At 40.3% G+C, this 20,579-nt stretch overlaps 1 protein-coding gene across 4 annotated transcripts in view; it reads right to left on the reverse strand.

The window, feature by feature from the left end:
• Window positions 1–841: 841 nt before the first annotated feature.
• Window positions 842–20,579, reverse strand: part of CNTNAP4 (contactin associated protein family member 4) — a 284,841-nt gene continuing 265,103 nt past the window's right edge. For 3 of the 4 annotated variants that reach the window (XM_084757091.1, XM_084757093.1, XM_084757094.1), the window contains 3 exons: window positions 7,968–8,186; window positions 7,569–7,640; window positions 842–3,204 (listed from right to left, as the gene is read on the reverse strand). In XM_084757091.1, the coding sequence (XP_084613217.1) occupies window positions 3,011–3,204; window positions 7,569–7,640; window positions 7,968–8,186 (485 nt within the window). In that variant the 3' untranslated portion in view covers window positions 842–3,010. The remainder of the gene's footprint in view (window positions 3,205–7,568; window positions 7,641–7,967; window positions 8,187–20,579) is intronic. The other variant, XM_084757092.1, reaches the window with a different exon arrangement.

Consider the following 20,579-nt stretch of genomic DNA (forward strand, 5'->3'; position numbering starts at 1 on the left):
TTTGCTTTTGGTGCTTTTGTTTGATTTGGTTTTGGTGTGGCTTGGTTTTTGAGACAAGGCACTAATGCAGTTCACTCTGACCTTAAAATTTCAGCAATCCTCCTGCCTCTGCATCCAAGTGTTGAGATTAATAGTATGGTGCCACACCAGCCTTTTAAGGAGTTTTGAAACCAGAGAGGAGTCCACCATATTCTCTCTACAACATCTCTGCATTTGCACAGTGTACATTTGCCAAGATCTCTGGAGAAAAGGAAAAATAATGAAAAGGACAACACGCAATTGAGATGTGCAGAAACCTTTCCCATGGACCACTGAAGACGAGGTCATTGTTTTCTGAAAGACTGCAAAGATGAAAAGATACTGAAAATGGCATCATTACAATAAACAATCATTTTTTCTAGCTCATCATTTTGTGCCCCTTTCACTGAAAAAACACATGGCTAGATCATTGGCTTACCAGGAACAAATACCTATTGCTCAAACTAAGAAACTCAAGTTTGATTCTCAGATCCTACATCATAGAAGAAGAGAATCAACTCCCATGATTTTCCCCTAAAATCTACATAAAACACACACACACATACACACACACATTTACACACATTCACAGTTCTGATACACATACACTCACATGCAAGTAAATTAAAAGTTGTAAAGAAAAAAATAAATGTTGTAGCATCTTAATAGTTCACAAGAATCATAGAAATCTGTTTAAAAGAATAAACACACCACACATATTCATACATATACCAGCAAATAAGACATATAGCTACACATTTTCGCTATCTTAGGGAAAAGAAATCCAATGTAGTTCCCTCATTTAAAACTTTTATACAGTATCTCAAAGTATGTTCTGCATTTTATTTCAAAACTGCGTTTTATTAAGGAAAAAGGAAGGAAGTTATTACAAACCAGGAAATCCAAACCATGGAATGTAAGGTACCAATGCAATCTGATGCCACCCTAGTTCAGTCTCTTGCAGTGCAGCCCACAGAGGGCTTTGCAGCTTCACCATCTATGAACTTGTCCACATTTCAGCTACTGGTGAGGAGAATATAGCTACTAAATTAAAAGCATACATTTAGAAGATCCAGAGATGTGAGAATGGTTGTGCCCTTTATATCAAATGATACAAACTCTATGTTAAATACTTCTCTTGTCACTACATGTGTCTCTCTGTCTCTGTCTCTTGGTCTCTGTCTCTCCATATCTCTGTCTGTCTGTCTCTGTCTCTGTCTCTGTCTCTCTGTCTCTCTCTCTCTCTGTCTGTGTGTGTGTGTGTGTGTGTGTGTGTGTGTGTGTGTGTGTACATATGCACACACATATAGATGCCATCTACCATCGTAGGTTCTTCATCAATTCAGGTCCTTTAAGATTTAGTCGGGTATTTATGGAAACATTAACAAGGACTTTGTGCTTTGGGGGAAAGACAAGTAGAATTTTTTTCTAAGAAGAGTCAACAAGGGAAACACGGTAAATAAGATGCTAGTGATGCTGAATCCATATATTTCCTCTTTTTCTTTTATTAAAAAAACTAAGGAATTAAATTTTTATTTTGGAGGCACCTGAAGGTTTGCACATGGATTGCAAAGTGCTTTCTTTCGTTATTAAATGGGCTTGTGGACTTCAAAGATAATTCCATGCAATTATCTTGTTCACTTGGCCTTAAAGATCATTATTGTTATAGTTTCATAAAGTACCCATTGCATACACACGCTCTAATCGCCATGAACTAGTGAGTACGCTGTACTGATTCCTGGTCTTTTCTGAGGTCCTAATCATCCTACGTGAGGGGCTCCCAGAAGGACAGCTAGAGCTTGAGTCTAATAAGAGAGTCAGCATCTATTACTTTATCTACTGGTTAAAAACTAGAGGCTGTGTTACAACTCAGATCACAAGGTACATATATTGGGGGTTAGTGCAGAGCAAAATTCATGCCAGTGGCGTAGCTGTATATTAGAATGTGAAGTGGAGCTCTACAGTTGATATCTTCTCCTTGTCTAACATACAAGAAGATACTCCATGGAAAATCTCATGGGAGATCAAAAAAAAATTGGTAATAATCTTTAGAAAAACAGAAACCTAAAGAACAACTGCCTTAACGTTTGGGGTATAGCTTCCTAAGTATATTTGAGGTAACACAGTTGCAATTAAAATATATTTTTGCTGTGTTTAGGACTTGTTCTGTGACAAGTTTAATGGAAAACATTTTACAGTCTTTGGAAAGTTACAGTTGCTCAGGGTCTTAACCAGTTATCTTGAAACAATGATAAGAAATTCTCTGTAGCGGCGTGACATCACATACTGACAACCACTGTACGTTCCGAGTTCTTTTTATATAGGAATTGCATGTTCAGAGTTAAAAGTCAGACACTCAAAACAAAATGCATTAAAAAGTATCAGAAAAAACTCTAATAGAAAAAGAGCAATACAAACAAGCCAAAGACAAGAAAACATTTTTTTTTCAGACTACTGATGTATTGAACGGAATACAGAGAAAGGCAAAGGGGGCTTTATGGATAGAATCTTGGCCATTGAAGATGCGAACACCAGCCAAACAGGATCTCAGAAGCATTTCCAGGCTCATGAACAACACCATGTGAAGACGAAAGCAAACAGGACAAGTGGTCTCAGGTAAAGCAAGGCCATTATAGTCCGATTTTGATTTCTTACCTCTAACAAAACTTATGTTTTACAGCGTGAAGAGAAGGGCTACAGTTTCCACGTTTAAAAACCATAGTTGTGAAGCAAGTCTAACTTGGCTTTGATCGTGTGCAGAGGTTGGAAAGGGACACCAATAGCTAGCTCCTTTCTTAAACAGGATGATGGCTAGGAGGAGCGCATCACTGGAGGAGGCTGCCTGGAGCCATCCTGAGCCTGGACATGGCAAGATGATGTGGTGCTGCAGATCCATCGCCTGTACGGTCAGGGTTGGAGCAGTTCTTGTCCACTGAGGGCCCCTGGCTATTAAAAATGAACCCATTCTTGCAAGTTAGAGGGTCGGTGCCCATCAGAAGAAGTACTCTTTTGGATTTTCACCAACTGCATTCTGGATGTGAAGCTCGCTTTTCAAAACAGCCTCGGCACTGTCTATATTCTCTGACCTTTTTGCTTCGTTTCTTTTGTATAACCTTTTCTGTTGATAAATGCGAACAGCTATGGCAGAGACACAAAGCAAGATAAAGATCACAACAGCTATCAGACCTGGAAACAGAAGAGAAAAGAAACACCCAGTCAGAACTTTGGTTACAATAGACACCGTGCCAACTTCATTGCTTAATTAGTCCAGGGAATATTATTTTCTACTGAAGTCAACCCTTGATGAGATATAAATTAGAAAAAATAAACAGCAACAAAACATTCTTGCCTTTCTTATTCAGGCAGTATCATAATATATTAAGTTTTTCTAGGGGTTCCATCAGCTTTGTGGGGTCCCTGCCATTTATCCTGAATGTGCATTATATTGGATCTGCTTCGCGTGTTCCTTTTTCATCAGGAAGCATTATTTACATATCTTTATGACCAAGCTTTGCTTCATAATAAAACATGAAGATGATTTAATTATTTTTGAAATGATAGTTAAGCATAACGCAATAAAGGGATTATGTTTTCTGATTAAATATGTAACAATGCCAATGAAGTTGATTTTTCAATCAACTGGTGAAGAAGAGTGTGTTATGCACTTCAGTGGTGCATGGTGGATATTGGTCTGCAGATATGTTAAAATTCTCCGTGCATGAGGCATACTGGGTTTTAGAACTTCGGGCTCTATGTAAATAGTTTAAGGATTACAGTTGTTAGCTGTGCTCATGGTTGCCATCTCTAGAGTAACATGAGATCCTTGTAGTGGACTGTGAACCCCAGATAGTCCTATCATACCTATCATAGGGTGTTAAAATCTTCACTGATGGTATATGACGAAGGTAGGGTAAAATGCAGTGCTTAGCACAAACAGGGACCTGTGAGCCCAATTGTAGTACTGGTCATAGAATTCATGGAAGAGAAGGCATTGCCCTGTAAGGCCAAATCCAAATCATTCAGGGATGCCCTCGACGAAACAGTGACAACTATTTATTCTATTAAGCTTTGCACCCTGACTACAGTTCTTCCTAACGGCCCACATATTAAGAGAGGGAGCATCCATAAAACAAGCTTGGTGCATGCTCAAGAGTGATGCTTGACTCCAGACAGGACTAATAAAACACTCTATACAAATTTGAGTCATGAGTCAAACTGGTCCTTTCCGCCTCAGCCACACCATGACGGTTTGAAAGATCAATTAGTAGGCAAACTATTGTTTCCTCAAATTTCATTGCTAGGTAGCTCTCTCTAAACTGGATGAAGTAAATCTTTTTTTTTTTTTTTAAGAAAGGACATCTAACAGTACTTCATGCTGATGATAACATTCAAAGAGTCAAATAAAAATTAGAATTTGGAAAATTACTATTTGTCCATGTGATTTTGAGGGTTTCCTTAAAATTGTCATGAGGATATTAATGATGAATGTAGGCTCTTTGTGTGTGTTTGCATGCTTTGAAGTATTTTATTAGTTTTTTTTTCCAGAGGAAACTAGGTACTTCCAAGATTAAACATTGTGTAACTATCTTAGGGCAGGGGAGATAAGCTTTCATTACATTGCTCAAACGGATCTTGAGCTCATTTTCAAGTGATTCTTTGGCTTGATGTGACATGAATAGAGGTGCTGCCATCATGTCTAGCTGATGTGGTTCAGTTGGCACATGTGGTTTGCGGGCCTCTTGTGATTGTAGGTCTTTAAAAATGGGTAATACAAAATAACAGTGTGCATCAAATTTGGCTTAGTAAAACTGAGACTCCAAATTATTTTGTCTGTTTATATTTTTTTTCCCTTGAGATGAGATCTTGGTAGCCTTTAACTTGCTGTGTAACAAGGATCATCTTGAACTTCTGATCATTTTGTCCTCATCTCCTAAAGCACAGGATCACTAATGTGTAGAAACGCAGCCAGGAAGCCGGGCCTTCTGGGCAAGAACTCTACCAGCCGAACCACATCCCAAGCCCTAAGACTTCACTCCAACGTAAATAAATGCAGGAGGTGTCTGTAACAATATTGAATCAAGATGTGAGGGTATTTGAAAGTCTCAGTAAGAGTCACTTAGGCAGAGTCTTCAAGGCCAAGGGGAATATTGTTGACGATAAGCCAATTTTTGCCTATGTCAGGTTATCCGAGAAAGATAGTAATGAATCTAATATGCATTTTGTAATTTTACTAATGGGTATGGCTATTTAATCACATCAATAGCCGATTTTATTCAGGGTATTCATGTGTTGTTATATATTTTGCCTCTAATCTCTGTAAAAACAATTAATTGGGTTGCTGTAGTTTAGTTCAATCATCTCATTATAAAGTTTCTAGCTCATAGAGAGGGATTCTGAATAATTATGACGTGGGAAAAATGATATGTTTAAGAGATTGCTATTGCAGTCACAAAAATGAATGTCACCATCACATTGGTCTAGAAGATGTACATCAGAGATGGTCTCCCACTTTTCTTTTTCTGTGAGTATGTAGTATATCTCTTTCAATTTGGGGCACGTTTCATGTCATTGCTTTTTGTGGTCAATGAAAACACCTTGAAATCACCAGTTACCAGCCCCCCCCAAAACAAGCAATTTAATATCTTCATAATAAACAAAATAATCTACTATGATCTGTGTTGTTTTATCCAAAGCAAGATGAGAGTGTGTTCTCCGGACAAGCATTTGCAGTTTCCGTCTGTCTGAACCTGCATCTTCATAGTCCGGCCAAAATCACTCCATGTCTGTATCATCATTTAAAAAGATCTCACTAAGTGTATCCTCCGCTTTTAAACCCCTCACTGTGTTTATAAACAAGGAGGACGGTTACATGGAGCTGAGAACGCAGGAGGATTATCTACTCTGAAAAACGTCCGAAGGCATCGACTGTGGTTACACACTGGATTTGATTTATGACTGGCACACGATGAGATAAAACTCTACCTCAGTACCACCAGGCGGAACACCACAGCGGAGGACCCCTACGGTGTGAACAGGCAGACAAATCCCACATGGTGGGCATGAGATCTTTGGTGCTTATTCCATCTGTTCTGCTACCAAGCTCAGACTTTACAGAGATCAAAGCCAGAGGGCAGACGAGTTTCATGTGTGGTAACCCTTGAGGGGCAAACCTACCTTGTTCCCTCCTCTCCTCTCCTCTCTTCTCCCCTTTTTTCCTCCTTCCCCTCCCCCCCCCACCATTAAAAATAAAAATATTTAAAACACATTCACAAATGGATCCAGTACAAAATTCAGTTTCTCAAGTATATGAATAATCACATTATCTGGCTATACGACCGAATAGTTATTTATTTTATGCATCCATATGATATTCGGAGTGCAGAGAAATGTTAAGGCACTTAACATTTTGGTGCTCTGATTAATAGCCTCTGACGAGCATTAATCAGGAAGAAAAAAGCTTCAGTTCTGAGTCTGGTTTTGAATAACATATACCTCTAAGAGGACGCTGTCACATTAGAGATATTTTTAAAGACTTTTTTTGTGTGTGAATTCTGCAACTTAAAATTACTATGAACCATTTTCAACCTATTCACCTAAGACTTGATAAGAACTGAAAGTACAATATTCCTTTCTGGGCGTGTCTGAGCGATGAAATGTACAAAATGCCTACTTCTAATGTTAATCTCAAGGTTTTCCTGCTTTCACATAGGCCCTTGCAGAAGCAATGATATGTCTAAGGAAATAAATGCTTTCAGGCAGCCATTTTTAAGTTCAACACTCTTCATTTTTACAGAGCTTAGCAACAGATCTTGAAGTATAGTGTACTTTAGTGAGATTATCCGTATATACACAAAAACTTCCAAGGTTGCCTAAAATGCAGGAAGATTCCATGAGACCCCTGCAGTTAAAAAAAAAATGTAAATCACCCTTTTCCTCAAGATGCCTGGAAAGCTGTGCACAAGAGTGGGTCTGTCAACATTCCATCCCAGATGGGAGACTATCCGAGAGGCCCCGCCCCTTCCTGAATGCTCTTGCAGTTAACAAGCTCTGGGAGTCGAGGAGTGGCTTTCTCCAGTAGTATTGCTGATGGTAAGTTGCCCATGCCCTAGTAGATAACCTCCCACCTATGCTTGTGCAGGTAGCCTAATTAAACTCAATGACAGTGGCTCACACACACAAAAAAAACAGCATTGGGACTTGCTGCAAAGCAGAGGGGTTCAGCGGGAATGAACTGGGAGGGGTAAGGGAGGATAAAAGCAAATGAATACAATTTAAAATACATTATATATATTTATGGAATGACAAAGTATAAACATTAAAAAAAAACACCAAGATTCATTCTATGGCAACTAAGATATGTGAAGTCCATCCCCACATGCTGGGAATCGAACCTAAGGCCTCATGCTTACTAGCCAAGCGTGCTTCCACTGAGCTACATCCCCAGGGAAAATAAGTTAATTCTTCAGGGACAGTTTTCTGAGGCTTACATTCTGCACTACTAGTGACAGTAATAAGACTTCACCAAATTGTCACTCATGGTCCCCAGTTACCTCCGATTACTGCAGAGTCACTTTTGATGGCGTGAGTGAGAGGTTCTCTGCCATCCATCGTTCCAGAATGATCTACAGTTAAAGCACACATGAAAAGAGGACAGGGTGACACACCTAAGCAATGGGAAGAAATCCTGAATAATTTTTTTTAGAGTTTTAAACCAGAATAAAATCACACAGGCGAACACGGGAGCCCTGTAGTTGTCAATTTTAGCAATGTCAACTGCAAATGAATAAGAAATCAAGACCCTCAGAAAAGCACGGATGAAGAAGAGCTCTGAAGATGGAACAAAAGCAATTCCAAGAAGCCGTCTAGAGAATCACAACCAAATTAGGAACATTTCCAAATCCTCTGATCAAACCAATTTGTGAATGAGGAGGAAGAGCGTCTTAAGTCACCTGCAAACGAATGTGTCCTTTCTCTCGATGTGGCATCGGTGCCGGCAGGGGCCATGCAGCTGGACTCAGTCACATGCCCTGTCACAGTGACGGGAGCTGGGTGACCGGGGTGCAGAGCAGCCTTCAGAGGTGCGACGTGGCTGAACTGCACCGCAGAGAGACAGCCTGTGAAGCCATGGGCTGCAGCCAGTGCAGTCTCCTGGTCGACATCACTGTGCTCTGCAAAGGAAGAGCAGAACGTGATCAAGAGTGGCAAACCCGAAGGGCAGTGATGCGGACACGCAGCGCCTCACGCCCATGAACACAACAACAAGACATGGCTAACTGCTAACTCTTTTCTTCTGTCTACTAAAAGAATTAGGCCCGTTACATCTTTCTGTAAGTAGTGTTGGAACTGCAGGGTTAATGAAGAATTTCTGCAAGCATGGCTCATTAAGAACACTGTTCTCTCTGCAGATGATTAAAACAGCCGTAAGAACTAATGAGGGGTCGCAAGATTTCACGGCATTTTCCCCTCTCTTGGAGACAGGGTCTCATGCCGTCCAAGCTGGTCTCAACCTCTATATTCTATCAAGGATGGCCTTGACCTTCTGAATCCTCTGCTTCTGCCTCCCAAGGGTTGGGCTCACAGGAGTGCACCACCATGCCTGCTTTTATGCTTTAATGATGAGCAAACCTAGGACTTCGTGCATGCCGGGCAACTATCCTTCCCATAGCTACATCGTAGCCATTAACATTTTAGGATAGATCAAAGTATATTTATTGTGTCAATCAACATCAAGAGATGTGTCCTAGGTTTAGAGATTAGGTATGCTCAGCTTTGTAAAAATATATTTTATATATATATATATATATATATATATATATATTCATTTTACATCCCAATGGCAGCCCCCTCTCTTCTCTCCTCCTGGACCCACCCTCCCATCCTCTTGCCACTTTTTACACCTTCCGTTCTCCTCAGAAAAGGAGAAGACCCCCTCATAACGACCCACCCTGGCACATCAGGTAGAATCATAACTAGGTGTATCCTCTCTCACTGATGCCAGACAAGGCAGGCCAGCTAGGGGGAAATGATCCAAAAGCAGGTAACAGAGTCCATGTCAGAGACAGCCCCTGGTCCACTTGACAGAGGACCCACATGAAGACCATGCTGTACATCTGCTGCGGATGGGCTGGGGGCCTAGGTCCAGCCCCTGCATGCTCTTTGGCTGGTGCTTCAGTCTCTGTAAGTCCTCATGGGCCTAGGTTAGTTGACTCTGTTGGTCTTCTTTTGGAGCTCTTGTCCCCTCTCGTTCCTTCCATCCTTCCGCCTACTCTTACACAAGACTCTCAGAACTCTGCCTAATGTTTGGTCATGCGTCTTAGCATCCTTTTTGATTCCCTGCTGGGTGGAGTCTCTCATAGGACAGTTATGCTAGGTGGGGAGGGAAATTAGGATAGAGATGATCAAGTGTGGGGAGAGCAGGTGTGGGAAACGAGAGGGTGAGGATAGAGAAGAGAAAGCAATGGTGGGGTGCATCTCTGGGACAAGCTGGAGACCAATAAGAGGGTACGCTCCCGGGGAGATATGGGGGTAACTGTAGCTGAGGTTCTGCTCAGCTTTTGACTCTCAAAGTCAACAAAATAACAGAAGCTAGAGGGAAAAGTCAGCATCTGAAATTCCCTGTCAATCGTCCACCCTAAGAAGGTCCTCCAGCTGGCAGCATTCTGATGCCTCATGACTTCATCCAAACATCCCAGGAGACTAGTGCCAGCGTGCTGCAGAGGCCAAACTCCAAAAGCATGAGGGCGTCTCCTTACTCATGCCCAGCACTGGGAACTTTGTATCGCATTGCTTTCTGTCTCAATGATAGCCTTTGATGTAGGAAGAGGTTTATGATTTCCATAGGCACTAACCACTCCTCCTACATTAATGAGTCTGTGATGGGTGAGAGATCAAATGCCAAAATATTAATTCATAATTAAATGGCTAAGAAAATAAAATCAATAGCTTTACAAGAATTAAGTGGAAACAATGGGAATTTATTATAGAGCTGGTTTTTCTTTGTTTGGGTGTGGTGTAGTTTGGTTCGGTTTGGTTCGGTTTAGTTTTTGAGACAAGGTCTTACACAGAGCAGGCCAGCCTCAAACTTACTATTTAGCTGAGGGTGGCTTCAAATTCCTGATACTCTAGCCCCAATTTCTCAAGTATTATGATCATAGACATATACCACACCCACTTTTTTACAGTGAAATTTATATTTTATTGAGTACAAAATGTGACATGAAAAAAATATATTTCCTCAACTTGATTTTTAGCTGCGCCCATAATTTTTTTAAAAAATTTTACTATGTTTCTTTTTAACATATACATTTATATTATTACATCTGAGTAAAATAAACTACATACAAGAGGAAGAACCACCAGACAATCAGGAACTATATAAATGTTACAGTCATAGTGATTTGGCCATTTGCATTTGGCAAACATGAAGTAAACATCTTTCCTATTTTGCTGGGTCTAAATTTCTGAATGGAGATTAATATCTATCATATCTCATGTCTGTTAACGTAAAACATCTATCGTGATCTAAAAACGTCTTAACACCTAACCTACTAAGCTTAATTGAAAGACCAAACTATCTGGTCTTCAAACCCATCAGAAACTTGAGAAGGGATAAAACTTAAATACCTGAGTGAACCCAGAGTACAGGTTAGCAGCTTGCAAAATGAAAAAAAAAATGACTGAGACAGTTTACTGCCTGAACAGTCAGCTAACACTCTCTATAACATTGGAGCATCATCTTCAACCTTTTGGTCCAATATATCTGACAGACATATTTGTGAGGCAGGAAATATTGAGGACTTGCTTACCCTCTCTTGGCAGAGTTCAGTCATCAACTCTGCCTGCATTTAAACTTGCCCATTTTTAGGTAGAATTCTGTCTGTGGCAGAAATAAGGACATTTGCCCAATGGCTGGTTTGCCACATTTGAAGCCTACTCCATAAGGAGGTTCTATGATGCTCATCTTCTTCTTTGAGGCAGGCTGGGTGTTGCCAGGAGTTAACGTGTCTTGGTGTCAAAGAATCTTAAGAATAATAAAAAAAATCTCGGAGCCTAACACACACCTTCTTTGAACAGCAGGTCAACAGTAAATGTTCAGCAACCCAAGGACTGATCAGAGACCCACACACACACAACAACAGCACCAGTAACCCACAGGTGAGAGGGCTCCAAGCAGTGTGGAACTCGGTAAAGACCGGGGTCCCCATGGGTCTGAAGGCTAGAGCCACACATCTCGCTGGCAAGTAGCCACCAAGATCCTGGGTGTCCATGGTGGGCAGTGTTTTATTTCCCAGGGTGCAGAAACAGCCTCTGCCCCTAAAAAACTCTAGGGTTGGTGGGTCCTAGCACCAAGCAGATGCCATAGACTAGAATGCTAGTGGACCAGACCACAGACCACCTAGAAAACCCATCCATGACTCCACACCCATTTTTTACTGTAGCATTTTAAAGTGCAAAGGTCATCATACTATGATGGATCTGTTCATCCAACAGGATCATAAATTGCACCATCACTTTCCCTTACATCCTCACGTGTACCCAAGAATACAGGAGGCACTGGGTATTTCTCGAGTGTATATGTGTGTAGCACAGTTGTTTTAAGAGATTTTCGTGTTACTATTTAAATTCTGTGGGAGCCACAGGAATATCTTATTGCTGCCACACAGATGTGACACTTGGGCTCAGAATTGCCACTAACGAGTTGTCTGTGGTTTCAGGGTTGTGGACAACGTTTTCTGGATCCTGGATCTATTGTACCCCCAAATCAGAAGCTCCTTTTGTTCACGAATCACTTTAGGGTCCAGTCTCTCCTTCACTGTACTCACATCTCTGGCAATGCCTTTTGTTGTTGTTGCTGTGGGGGATATCTGGGCTCGAACATTATTTTTTAAGTAACACTAGGCATCTCAATTCTGAGCCTGTCATTTCTTGTAATAGCTAGGTTTCTGAAGACCATTTTCTTTTGGCTCCATTTTCATTCCCATTTTATATCTAATGATAAAAAATAACATTGATGAAAGGGTTTCCTATTATGAGACTTATTCTCTATAAAAAGAATCCTGGAGATTAGGGACACGGCATTGCTTTTTGGTTATGGCCTTTAATCATTTCCAGAAGAGTTCATCATCTCGTTCTTAATTAGCCATACTTAAAATCCTCTGTTCATTAACCTGAGAGACCTTAGCAGTAGAAGTGGAAAGGCTCGACAGAACTAACTCTCTGAAAAAGGATGGGAGCAAAAGGAACCCAGCCGCTACACACACGCGCGTTGCTACTGCAGCGAACGCTCTCAGAGGACAAGCATCTGGGCCCAAGTGCTCTGCCTTGGGAGGCTGTGACTCCATTCCTCGATTCTTCTCCCTAGGTAAGGGCAGCACTGAGGATTTATCGCTCTGTGCCTCACACAGGTTGTCATGAGCGCCAGAAATACATCACTGACTTTGTGGTGGTTTGTCAACACAACTTAAGAATCACCCGTAAAGAGAGTCTCAATGAGGGGGTTTCTAGATCAAGCGAACCCAGGCCCGAATGCATGGGGGATTGTCTTAATGAAGGTAACTGATGTGGAGGAGACCCAGCCAACTGTGGGCAGCACCATTTGCTACACACCAGTCGTGATCTGTGTAAGAGTGGAGAGATTGTGACGATCACAGGCAGGCAAGTGACTGAGCATGCGCGCATTTATTGTATCTCTGCTCTTGCCTGTGGACGTGACGTGTCCACCTGGTTCAACATCCTGCCTTGACTTCCCCATGATTGGAACTGGAAGCTGAATGAACGTCTTTCAATCCTCTTCACCCCCCAGGAACAAAAGTCCTTTAGTCTATCATGAAGCCAGTCACATGGACAGATATATGAAACCTCTATACCCATGGGTGTCACATCCACACGTTAGCGCAACCACAGACCCAAAATATCTTCTTAAAATGTTACCCAATATCAAACAGTAGGCCCTGAGAGCATATATGCAACTAACATTATACAGATGAACAGGTTATATTTAGATGCATGTACGCATGCTATAGCAGCTAGTTAAGAGAAAAAAAGAGGCCATGAACTTGAAAGGGAGCTAGGAGGAGTATATAGGAAAATTTGGAGGAAGGAAAAGGGAGAATAAAATGTAATTACGTTATGATCTCAAAAATTGAAAGAAGTAAACCTTAAAAAAAAGTCAGTCAATTATTCACTAGTGAAGAATGCCAGCTTTATCAAGTTAGGATGACATAATTATTTTTCAAACTATGTCACAACTACATTACAATTCAAAAGTCATTTTCCCACTGGGAAAAAATTCTGCACTGAGTATGGCACAGATTTTCCTTGGCATTGCTCAGTAAACAACAGAGTGTAATGGATAATCATACAGCATTTCCATTGCGTTAGGCATTATGAGTAACCTGGGCAAGACTGAGAGACACACTCAGGATATATATTAACACCTTGCTTTTTATAAGAGTCACTGGACCATTTGCAGACTTTAATGTGCACTGGATTCCTGGAATGAGTTACCCATGTTCGGAGAGACAACTATAAGTTCAGACTTAAGATACTGATAGAAAAGGACAACACTTCTATTTCAGGAACATTTTATAACTTTGGTAATTTCTAAAAATACTATATATGTTAACAGCAATACATTTTACATCTTCTACAATGTTCACATGTTGGATAAAAGTTCTGTAAGCTTTGAAAGTATTCCTAAGTTCTGATCCCCCCTAAAAAAAAATCAAAATTTATTTCCCTAGTGAAAAATACCAGATATGAGGTGTGGTCTAAAAACTTCAAGTTTACAAAGTGAAAACATATTTTATCTGTGAAATTGCTGTACAAAATCTTATACCTCTCGAACTTACAATGGGTGGTTAATCCATTGCTGTTTACTGTTTTGAGAGCTGAGAAGGCTGAAACAGGACCCCTGCTGTTCTTACATGCTAAAGGACAGATCATTAACATGGAAACAGAAACTAGTGATGTTTCTACGCAGGAAGTAACTGGACACTACACCAAACGTATGTGGAATAGCAATAGTTCTTGATGGACTCGGTTATTTTTTGTGCTTACTGTAAATATGACTCTTGTTATGGGGCTGTTTTCCCCTTAATGTTTGGAGATCACTACTGCGCCTTCTGACTTTATTCTTCTCAATGTGCCTGATCCTCTTGTGATTCTATCTTTTGATTTTCATGGATTATTTTCTTCCAATGTTCTCCAGAGAGCATAGTAAATCAGTAAGCCCTTTCTTCTTGAGAAAAACTTATTTTTATTCTTTTTTAATTATGTGTAGGTGTGTGTGTGTGTGTGTGTGTGTGTGTGTGTGTGTGTGTGTGTGTGTGTGTGTGCGCACGCGCTCGCGTGTGGATATATGAGCATAAGTGCAGGAGAACAGAGATGGATACGGAGCACCAGGCTGTGAGGTGACCAGGGTGTGTGATGAAACTAAACTCAGGTCCTCTGAGAGAGCAGAAACTGCTCGGAACAACAGAGCAAACTTTCAGCCCTATATGGTGAACCCTTTCAATATGCATAGATTTTACTCAGCTTAAACGTTTTCACAGATGTCCTATGACTATCGTTTTGACCTTGACCCTTTGACCACTCTGGGAACATTACTCATTCGGGCTGTGTCGCCTCTGCGTCTTCTGCAAATCTATTTTACTTTCTCATCTCCTAAAGGTGTTTGATCCACACTTATTCACATGTTGGCCAAACACCTTCATTGTCTAGGATGTGAATCCAAGTGTTGATATAGATCATTCTTTCCAGTTTAATTTACAGTTAGTTCTTTTAGCTCTTTGGTTTGTTTTCTTAAAAAAAACTACTTAAATTACTTGTACTGAGTTTTATCCTTGTTATCTGTCTTATTAAATAGCTTGATTCCTGTAGAATATCTCGCTGGTTGTTTCATTTCTCTGTCTTCCTTCATGTTGAATCCTTTTTAGTGATTAATTGTGACTGTCAGCTTGAGTGGATTGAGAGGAGCCAGGCAGAATAGCTGAAAATGACCTTGGGTGCTTCCTTGAAGGCATTTGCTGAAAGCATTGACCAAAGGGAAAGGAGAACACATACCCCTGCCTGGCTCAGGCATAGAGCACAAAGCCTATCACCTAATTCTGTGTTCCATATGCTGGCTAGTGCTCAGTTACTTCCTGCCTTGGTTGGCTGACACTCAGAGAGGATACATCACACAGAAATCTGTGTCTCTTCGATGTGAGTGTCACGTTGGGCTAAGCTGTCAGAGGAAACGTCTCCTTAAGCAACATCAAAATGGAAATCTCCCAAATAGAAGCTCATTGAGAAGCTAGGAAAATGGGAAAACTGACATGCCCTGATGTTGATCTTTATGCGTGTGGACTAGGGGGCCTTGGTAGAGCCAACACTCCCCAGGATCCATACAATTCAAACTCTCTCACTGAAATTTCCTTAGGATAGCATAAAGATGCACCACCACCGCTCTTAGATGGAGAATCCCAGGACTGATTCCTCACTAGCATCCTCAAGACACAGCCTCCTATTCAATTAGACAACAACTCCTTGGTTCAGGACCCCTGGTGGATGAGTTAGCATTAGAATTGGTGGCATTTCTCTTTTCAGAATCAAGTCTAGTTGTGGGGACAAGCTACGTAGGGTAGAGGGGAGTTTCTCAGAAGCAACCCAGGCCTTTGAAAACCCTCGGCATCCTCTTTATGTTGGAGCAACTCTTCCGGCAATGTCAGGAGCAAATTATATTTCTTTTCCGTCATCTGATTCCTACAACACAAACCCAGTGTGAAGGGCTGCAAAAGCAAAGGTAAAGGAGAGAATGGAGAACGAACCTCCCCAGCTCTTGTTTCTGGTCATAAAAATCCTCAAGAGACTCAAGACTTCTGGGCAGTCTTACCTATTAAACAATAAGCCTTGGTTGTCTATGCCAACAAAGGGAATAACTTCTGCTCGTGTGAAGAAGAAATCATTTAACAAACAGCCTACAAGAAAAATTGAGTTCCAGGAAATTAGGATTTGATGGAGTGCCTTTCTATTACAGAGAAAGGAGTGTTTCTAGGAAGATATGGCAGTCAGCAAGAACAATGACAAGGGGGTGCTTTATAAAATTTCTCATGGCTCTCATAACCTACCCCAAATTAAAAGTCTAAGAACTCAAACGAGAATAAATGCAAGTAGTTTATAATGTCTTCTCTAGGAAAAAAAAAGGGGCCAACTTCAAAGAGGATTTCAATAACTTTCATATGTAAGATAAAGATAAGGACGGATTGCCAGAAAATGGTGTCATGAATCACAAGAGCAGTCAAGGCTAGAACAAGCAGATGCTTTTGCCCTCCCCCCGCCCCTATATATTTACACCAAACAAAAGCAGGCGAGAATGTAAAAGCAGCCCAGCAAAGCAGCTGCCAAGAGCTATGAGGACAAAGGAGACATTAAATCTCAAGGCACATACAAACCTACTGCTCTCAGATGTAAACTCAACACTCCAAGTCATACAAAAGTTATTTGTAGGTGGTGTTCTCAAGAACCTTACATCTCTTTCACTTCAGAAGAGCCTGCCTCATCAGAATGTCATTAGACATAGATGTACAAACTCAGGGCCTTTAAGAAACCTGTTTCCGGTTGGAGAGATGGATCAGTGGTTAACAGCCCTTGTTGCTTTAGCAGAGGCTGGAGTTCGGATCCCAGCACCCATGTCAGTGGACTCACAGCCACCTGTGACTCCATCTCCGTGGGATTTGACCCCTCCTCCCTTTTCTGGCCTTTGTGTGCATGTGCACTAAGCATGCACAAAGCTACACACATAGACACATATTTAAAACTAAAATATCATCTTTATCTAAAAATGGAATCAACCTGTCTAAGAAAATTTGAATAGATCTCCTTGGTTTTTCAGGAGGGGTTAAATCCTTGAGATGAACTTTCAGCATTCCTAAAGTTCCCTGAGGAGACTGAATAAACATTCTCAGACCACATGCTTTAAAAAGAAACAAACAAACAAAAAAACCCGATCTAAATGTCACTGCACAAATCTAAGTGTATTTTCTGGGTCTACAGGCTCAGAGGAGATCAATGATCCTTATAGGCTGTCACTTGTAAACATACTAAAGACATTGCTGAGTTGAGGGAAAACAATTGGCAGATTTTCCAAATCTTTTCTAACATGGAGAGAAACCCATGAACAGGACTCAGAACACAACCGTAAAATGTATCTTGGGTAGAAATGGTGAGGTTGGCACAGCCTAACAAACACAGAACCATGACCATGGTGTGTTTTATGCAACCTGCCTTTCTACTATCATCCAGAAGCACCAGCAGATTACTGTTTTCAATTTTCTTACGTGATTACATATTTGACATAAAAAACAACAGAGACCAATTATGAACTCCATTCAGTCTTTGAATATTGATTTTTTTTTGGAGTTTTTGCAATGAGTTAAATTATATCATTATTCAAAACAAGGGCATATTTTCCCATGAGAAGTTTTTGCAACTTAAGATTAGGTAATTATCTTCATTAATTTTTTTAAAGATGTGGTCTAATTGTAACCCAATAAAAGCTTAATGAATTAGCAAAACAATTTATACCTACATGTTTCTTTGATTAATTACATCTCAGAGACACCTCTAATTATAAAAATCTCATAAATGCTAAACTTAGGGGGTTTATTGACAAATCATTCACCTTGGAGAAAATATACTTTTAAACTATATATATATATATATATATATATATATATATATATATATATATATATGCTTGTGGGTATGTGCACATGAGTGCAGTGATCATAGGATCAAGAAGAGGGTGCTGAATCTCCAGATGTGGGTGCTGGAAACTAAATTTGGGCCCTCTGCAAGAGAAATATACACCCTTAACCACTGAGACGTCTCTCTATTCTTTTTGACTTATTAACTTATCAAAGTTGTAAACAACATGCTTCACAAAGAAACGGTACGCCTGCATCTCACAAGGAAGACGAGAGCGAAAGGGGCCCCTCTAGGATCTAGTTTCAGAAATGGATCCAAAATGTAATTTTTTAGAAAAACATCCGTCAATTTTAACACACCCGACTTTCAGGTACAATGCAGGAACAAGTAATTTTTGGTAAAAAAAAAAAAAAAAAAAAAAAGAAATGTTGAATTCTCTTTTGAAGACATGGGCTTCTATGGCTCCATTCTACTTCAAGGGCAACACTGACGGAATGTAAATGCCATTGCCAGTGCTCTACTCAGTCTCAGAGACTGTCACCAGAGGAACCCGCTCAGTCTCTCCTCCTGACGGCCGTGCCCTCTCCCCACCTCAGCAGTTCTGTATCCACACCCTACACTCCGGCCAACACCTTTCTACTCTCTGCTATCCACATCTTTTCTTTAATAAATTCACTAATGCATTGGCTTAACTGCCCCCATCATAGCTTTGGGTTTTTTTTTTTTTTGCAAGTATAGACACATGAAAGCACGGTCATAATTAAATAATGCCTCTTTCCTTTTTCTTTTTCTAAGAACAGTTTTTGATTCAGCTGGTTTTTTTTTTAAAGTCAAGTTTCTAGATTTGGCAGCTGATATGACATAGTTTTTGGATCAATGACTTTTACTCTTGTGGTTGGGATTTTTTGAAGTGTAAGCAGAGTTCTATGTCTTATGATGCTTGACAGCCAAATGATAGCGCTGAGTGAGACAGCTCACTCAGAGAAGTGTGCCGGCCCATCCCACAGGAACCACTTACTCATGATTATATGCTCTGGGGGAAAAAAAAGCCCCATTTTCCACCTTATCATTTGTTCTATAATTACAATCAGGAAATATGTTTCTTTTGGCATCATGAATGTCCCTTGGGTACTGTGACATGATGCTTCTGCACTCTGTTCACATAACAGGATTAGGAAAAAAAATGGTGTTTCTACATGTCTAACAATAGCCACTCCAAAATGACATGAAAGACCCTCTGTAACTGACCACCATCTTTGCAAAGGATACAGACTTGAAGTCAGTCCGCCACATTTAAAGTGCTTGACTTAATCAGTAGGATATGGAACTGGTGGATTTTCACAACTAATTTGTGGTCTTTGTATCTTTTCTTCTTCTAACTGGCACTTCATTTTTCAATTTAATTCAAAAAATAACTAGCCATTATTTGAGAGTTACCACAAAGTCAGTGTCCTTGGATATGTAGGTCACCACTCCTCTCGCTTCTGGCTGGTAAAGTTGAGATAAGTTTTGCGTAAAGGAGCCCTGTGCATCAGATCGTGCTCCCAAACCTCTTCTGTAGACATTTGATAGAATCACTTTTTCTTGCTGACCAAACCGTATTGAAAATCTGGCCTAAATCAGCTTGGCAGTGGTGTAGATGTACTCCTTGGCTTTGTAGCCCCAAAAAGAGACAGGTGTGGGACACCATATCACATAGGTGCAAACTGTTCCTCAGAATCAGCTGAGTAGGGGTCTGGTTCTCATTTCCACAAACATTTAATAATAATATACCCTTATACAGGCACATATCTCAGATCTTAACTGTATAGAAATTGATGGATAATGAAAAGTAAATATCGTGTGGTCTATGGATATGGACTATCTGGAGTGGGTTTCATAGATAAGACCTCAAGCCTCCTACCATAGTTTCTAATCCACTAGTATTGCTAGAGTTATCAAGTCATTCTGTATTTTAAGTGTAATCGGGGGTTAGAAATGGTTACCAGATTACTCATGGCATTGCTCATGATAGGATTTTCTAAAGCTTTCCCACTTTGTTCAACACCTTCTACTAATATTTAACAATGAGAGTGTTCCCAAATGATTTTCACTTCTTCCCAATTTTAAAAGAATATAAAAGAAACTCAAGAGAACAACAGAATTTTCTGTGCTTTTATCTGTCAAAACAGTAAGTGCTCATAGCTTAAGCTTTGGCTTGAAAAATGCAGACAAATGATAACTAAGCAAACAGAGATCTATTATATATGCTTCCTCTTACAAGAAATACACAGAATTATTGTTTTAAGCATAAGTTTGTTAATATGGGAAGAAATGGGCTCATTTTATGTAAAGCACTACTAGGTTACATTATACTTACTTAAAAACACAAGATTATGCTGTAATTACTGTCAATGCCTACAAATAAGCTCGAAAAGGACAGATGCAATGGTCAGCTCACTGACCATGGCTTTGTATATGTGGCAGATCATCACAAAGTATGTGTTGAACTAATATATGAACCAATGAGATAAATGAGCTAACAAAACCAAAAAGCGTATTTGATAAACATGAGCCCAGGAAAATGTGCCTCACAGACTCTTCAACTAGACCCTAACCACCAGGCTTCTCAGCCGATGTCATGCTTACTACTGCAATATGATGCTTCATGAATGGGTCCTGGCAAGGACTGGAAGTAGCAGGCTTTCTAATTCCTCACAATAATGGGGCTCCTCTGATTTGAATAAAGAGCTCCCCAAAAAAACTTTGGTGGATCTTTCTTGGATTGTACAGTACTATAACAGACTTCTATTTCAATGCCGGACCCTCCACCTGTAATGATAGTCGGATGACTCAGCCATCTCCCTCTGTGTTTTCTCTCATAGTGTTTCCCG

Source organism: Acomys minous (genome assembly GCF_964271855.1).
Source record: "Acomys minous genome assembly, chromosome: 14".
In the NCBI taxonomy this organism is placed as follows: domain Eukaryota; kingdom Metazoa; phylum Chordata; class Mammalia; order Rodentia; family Muridae; genus Acomys; species Acomys minous.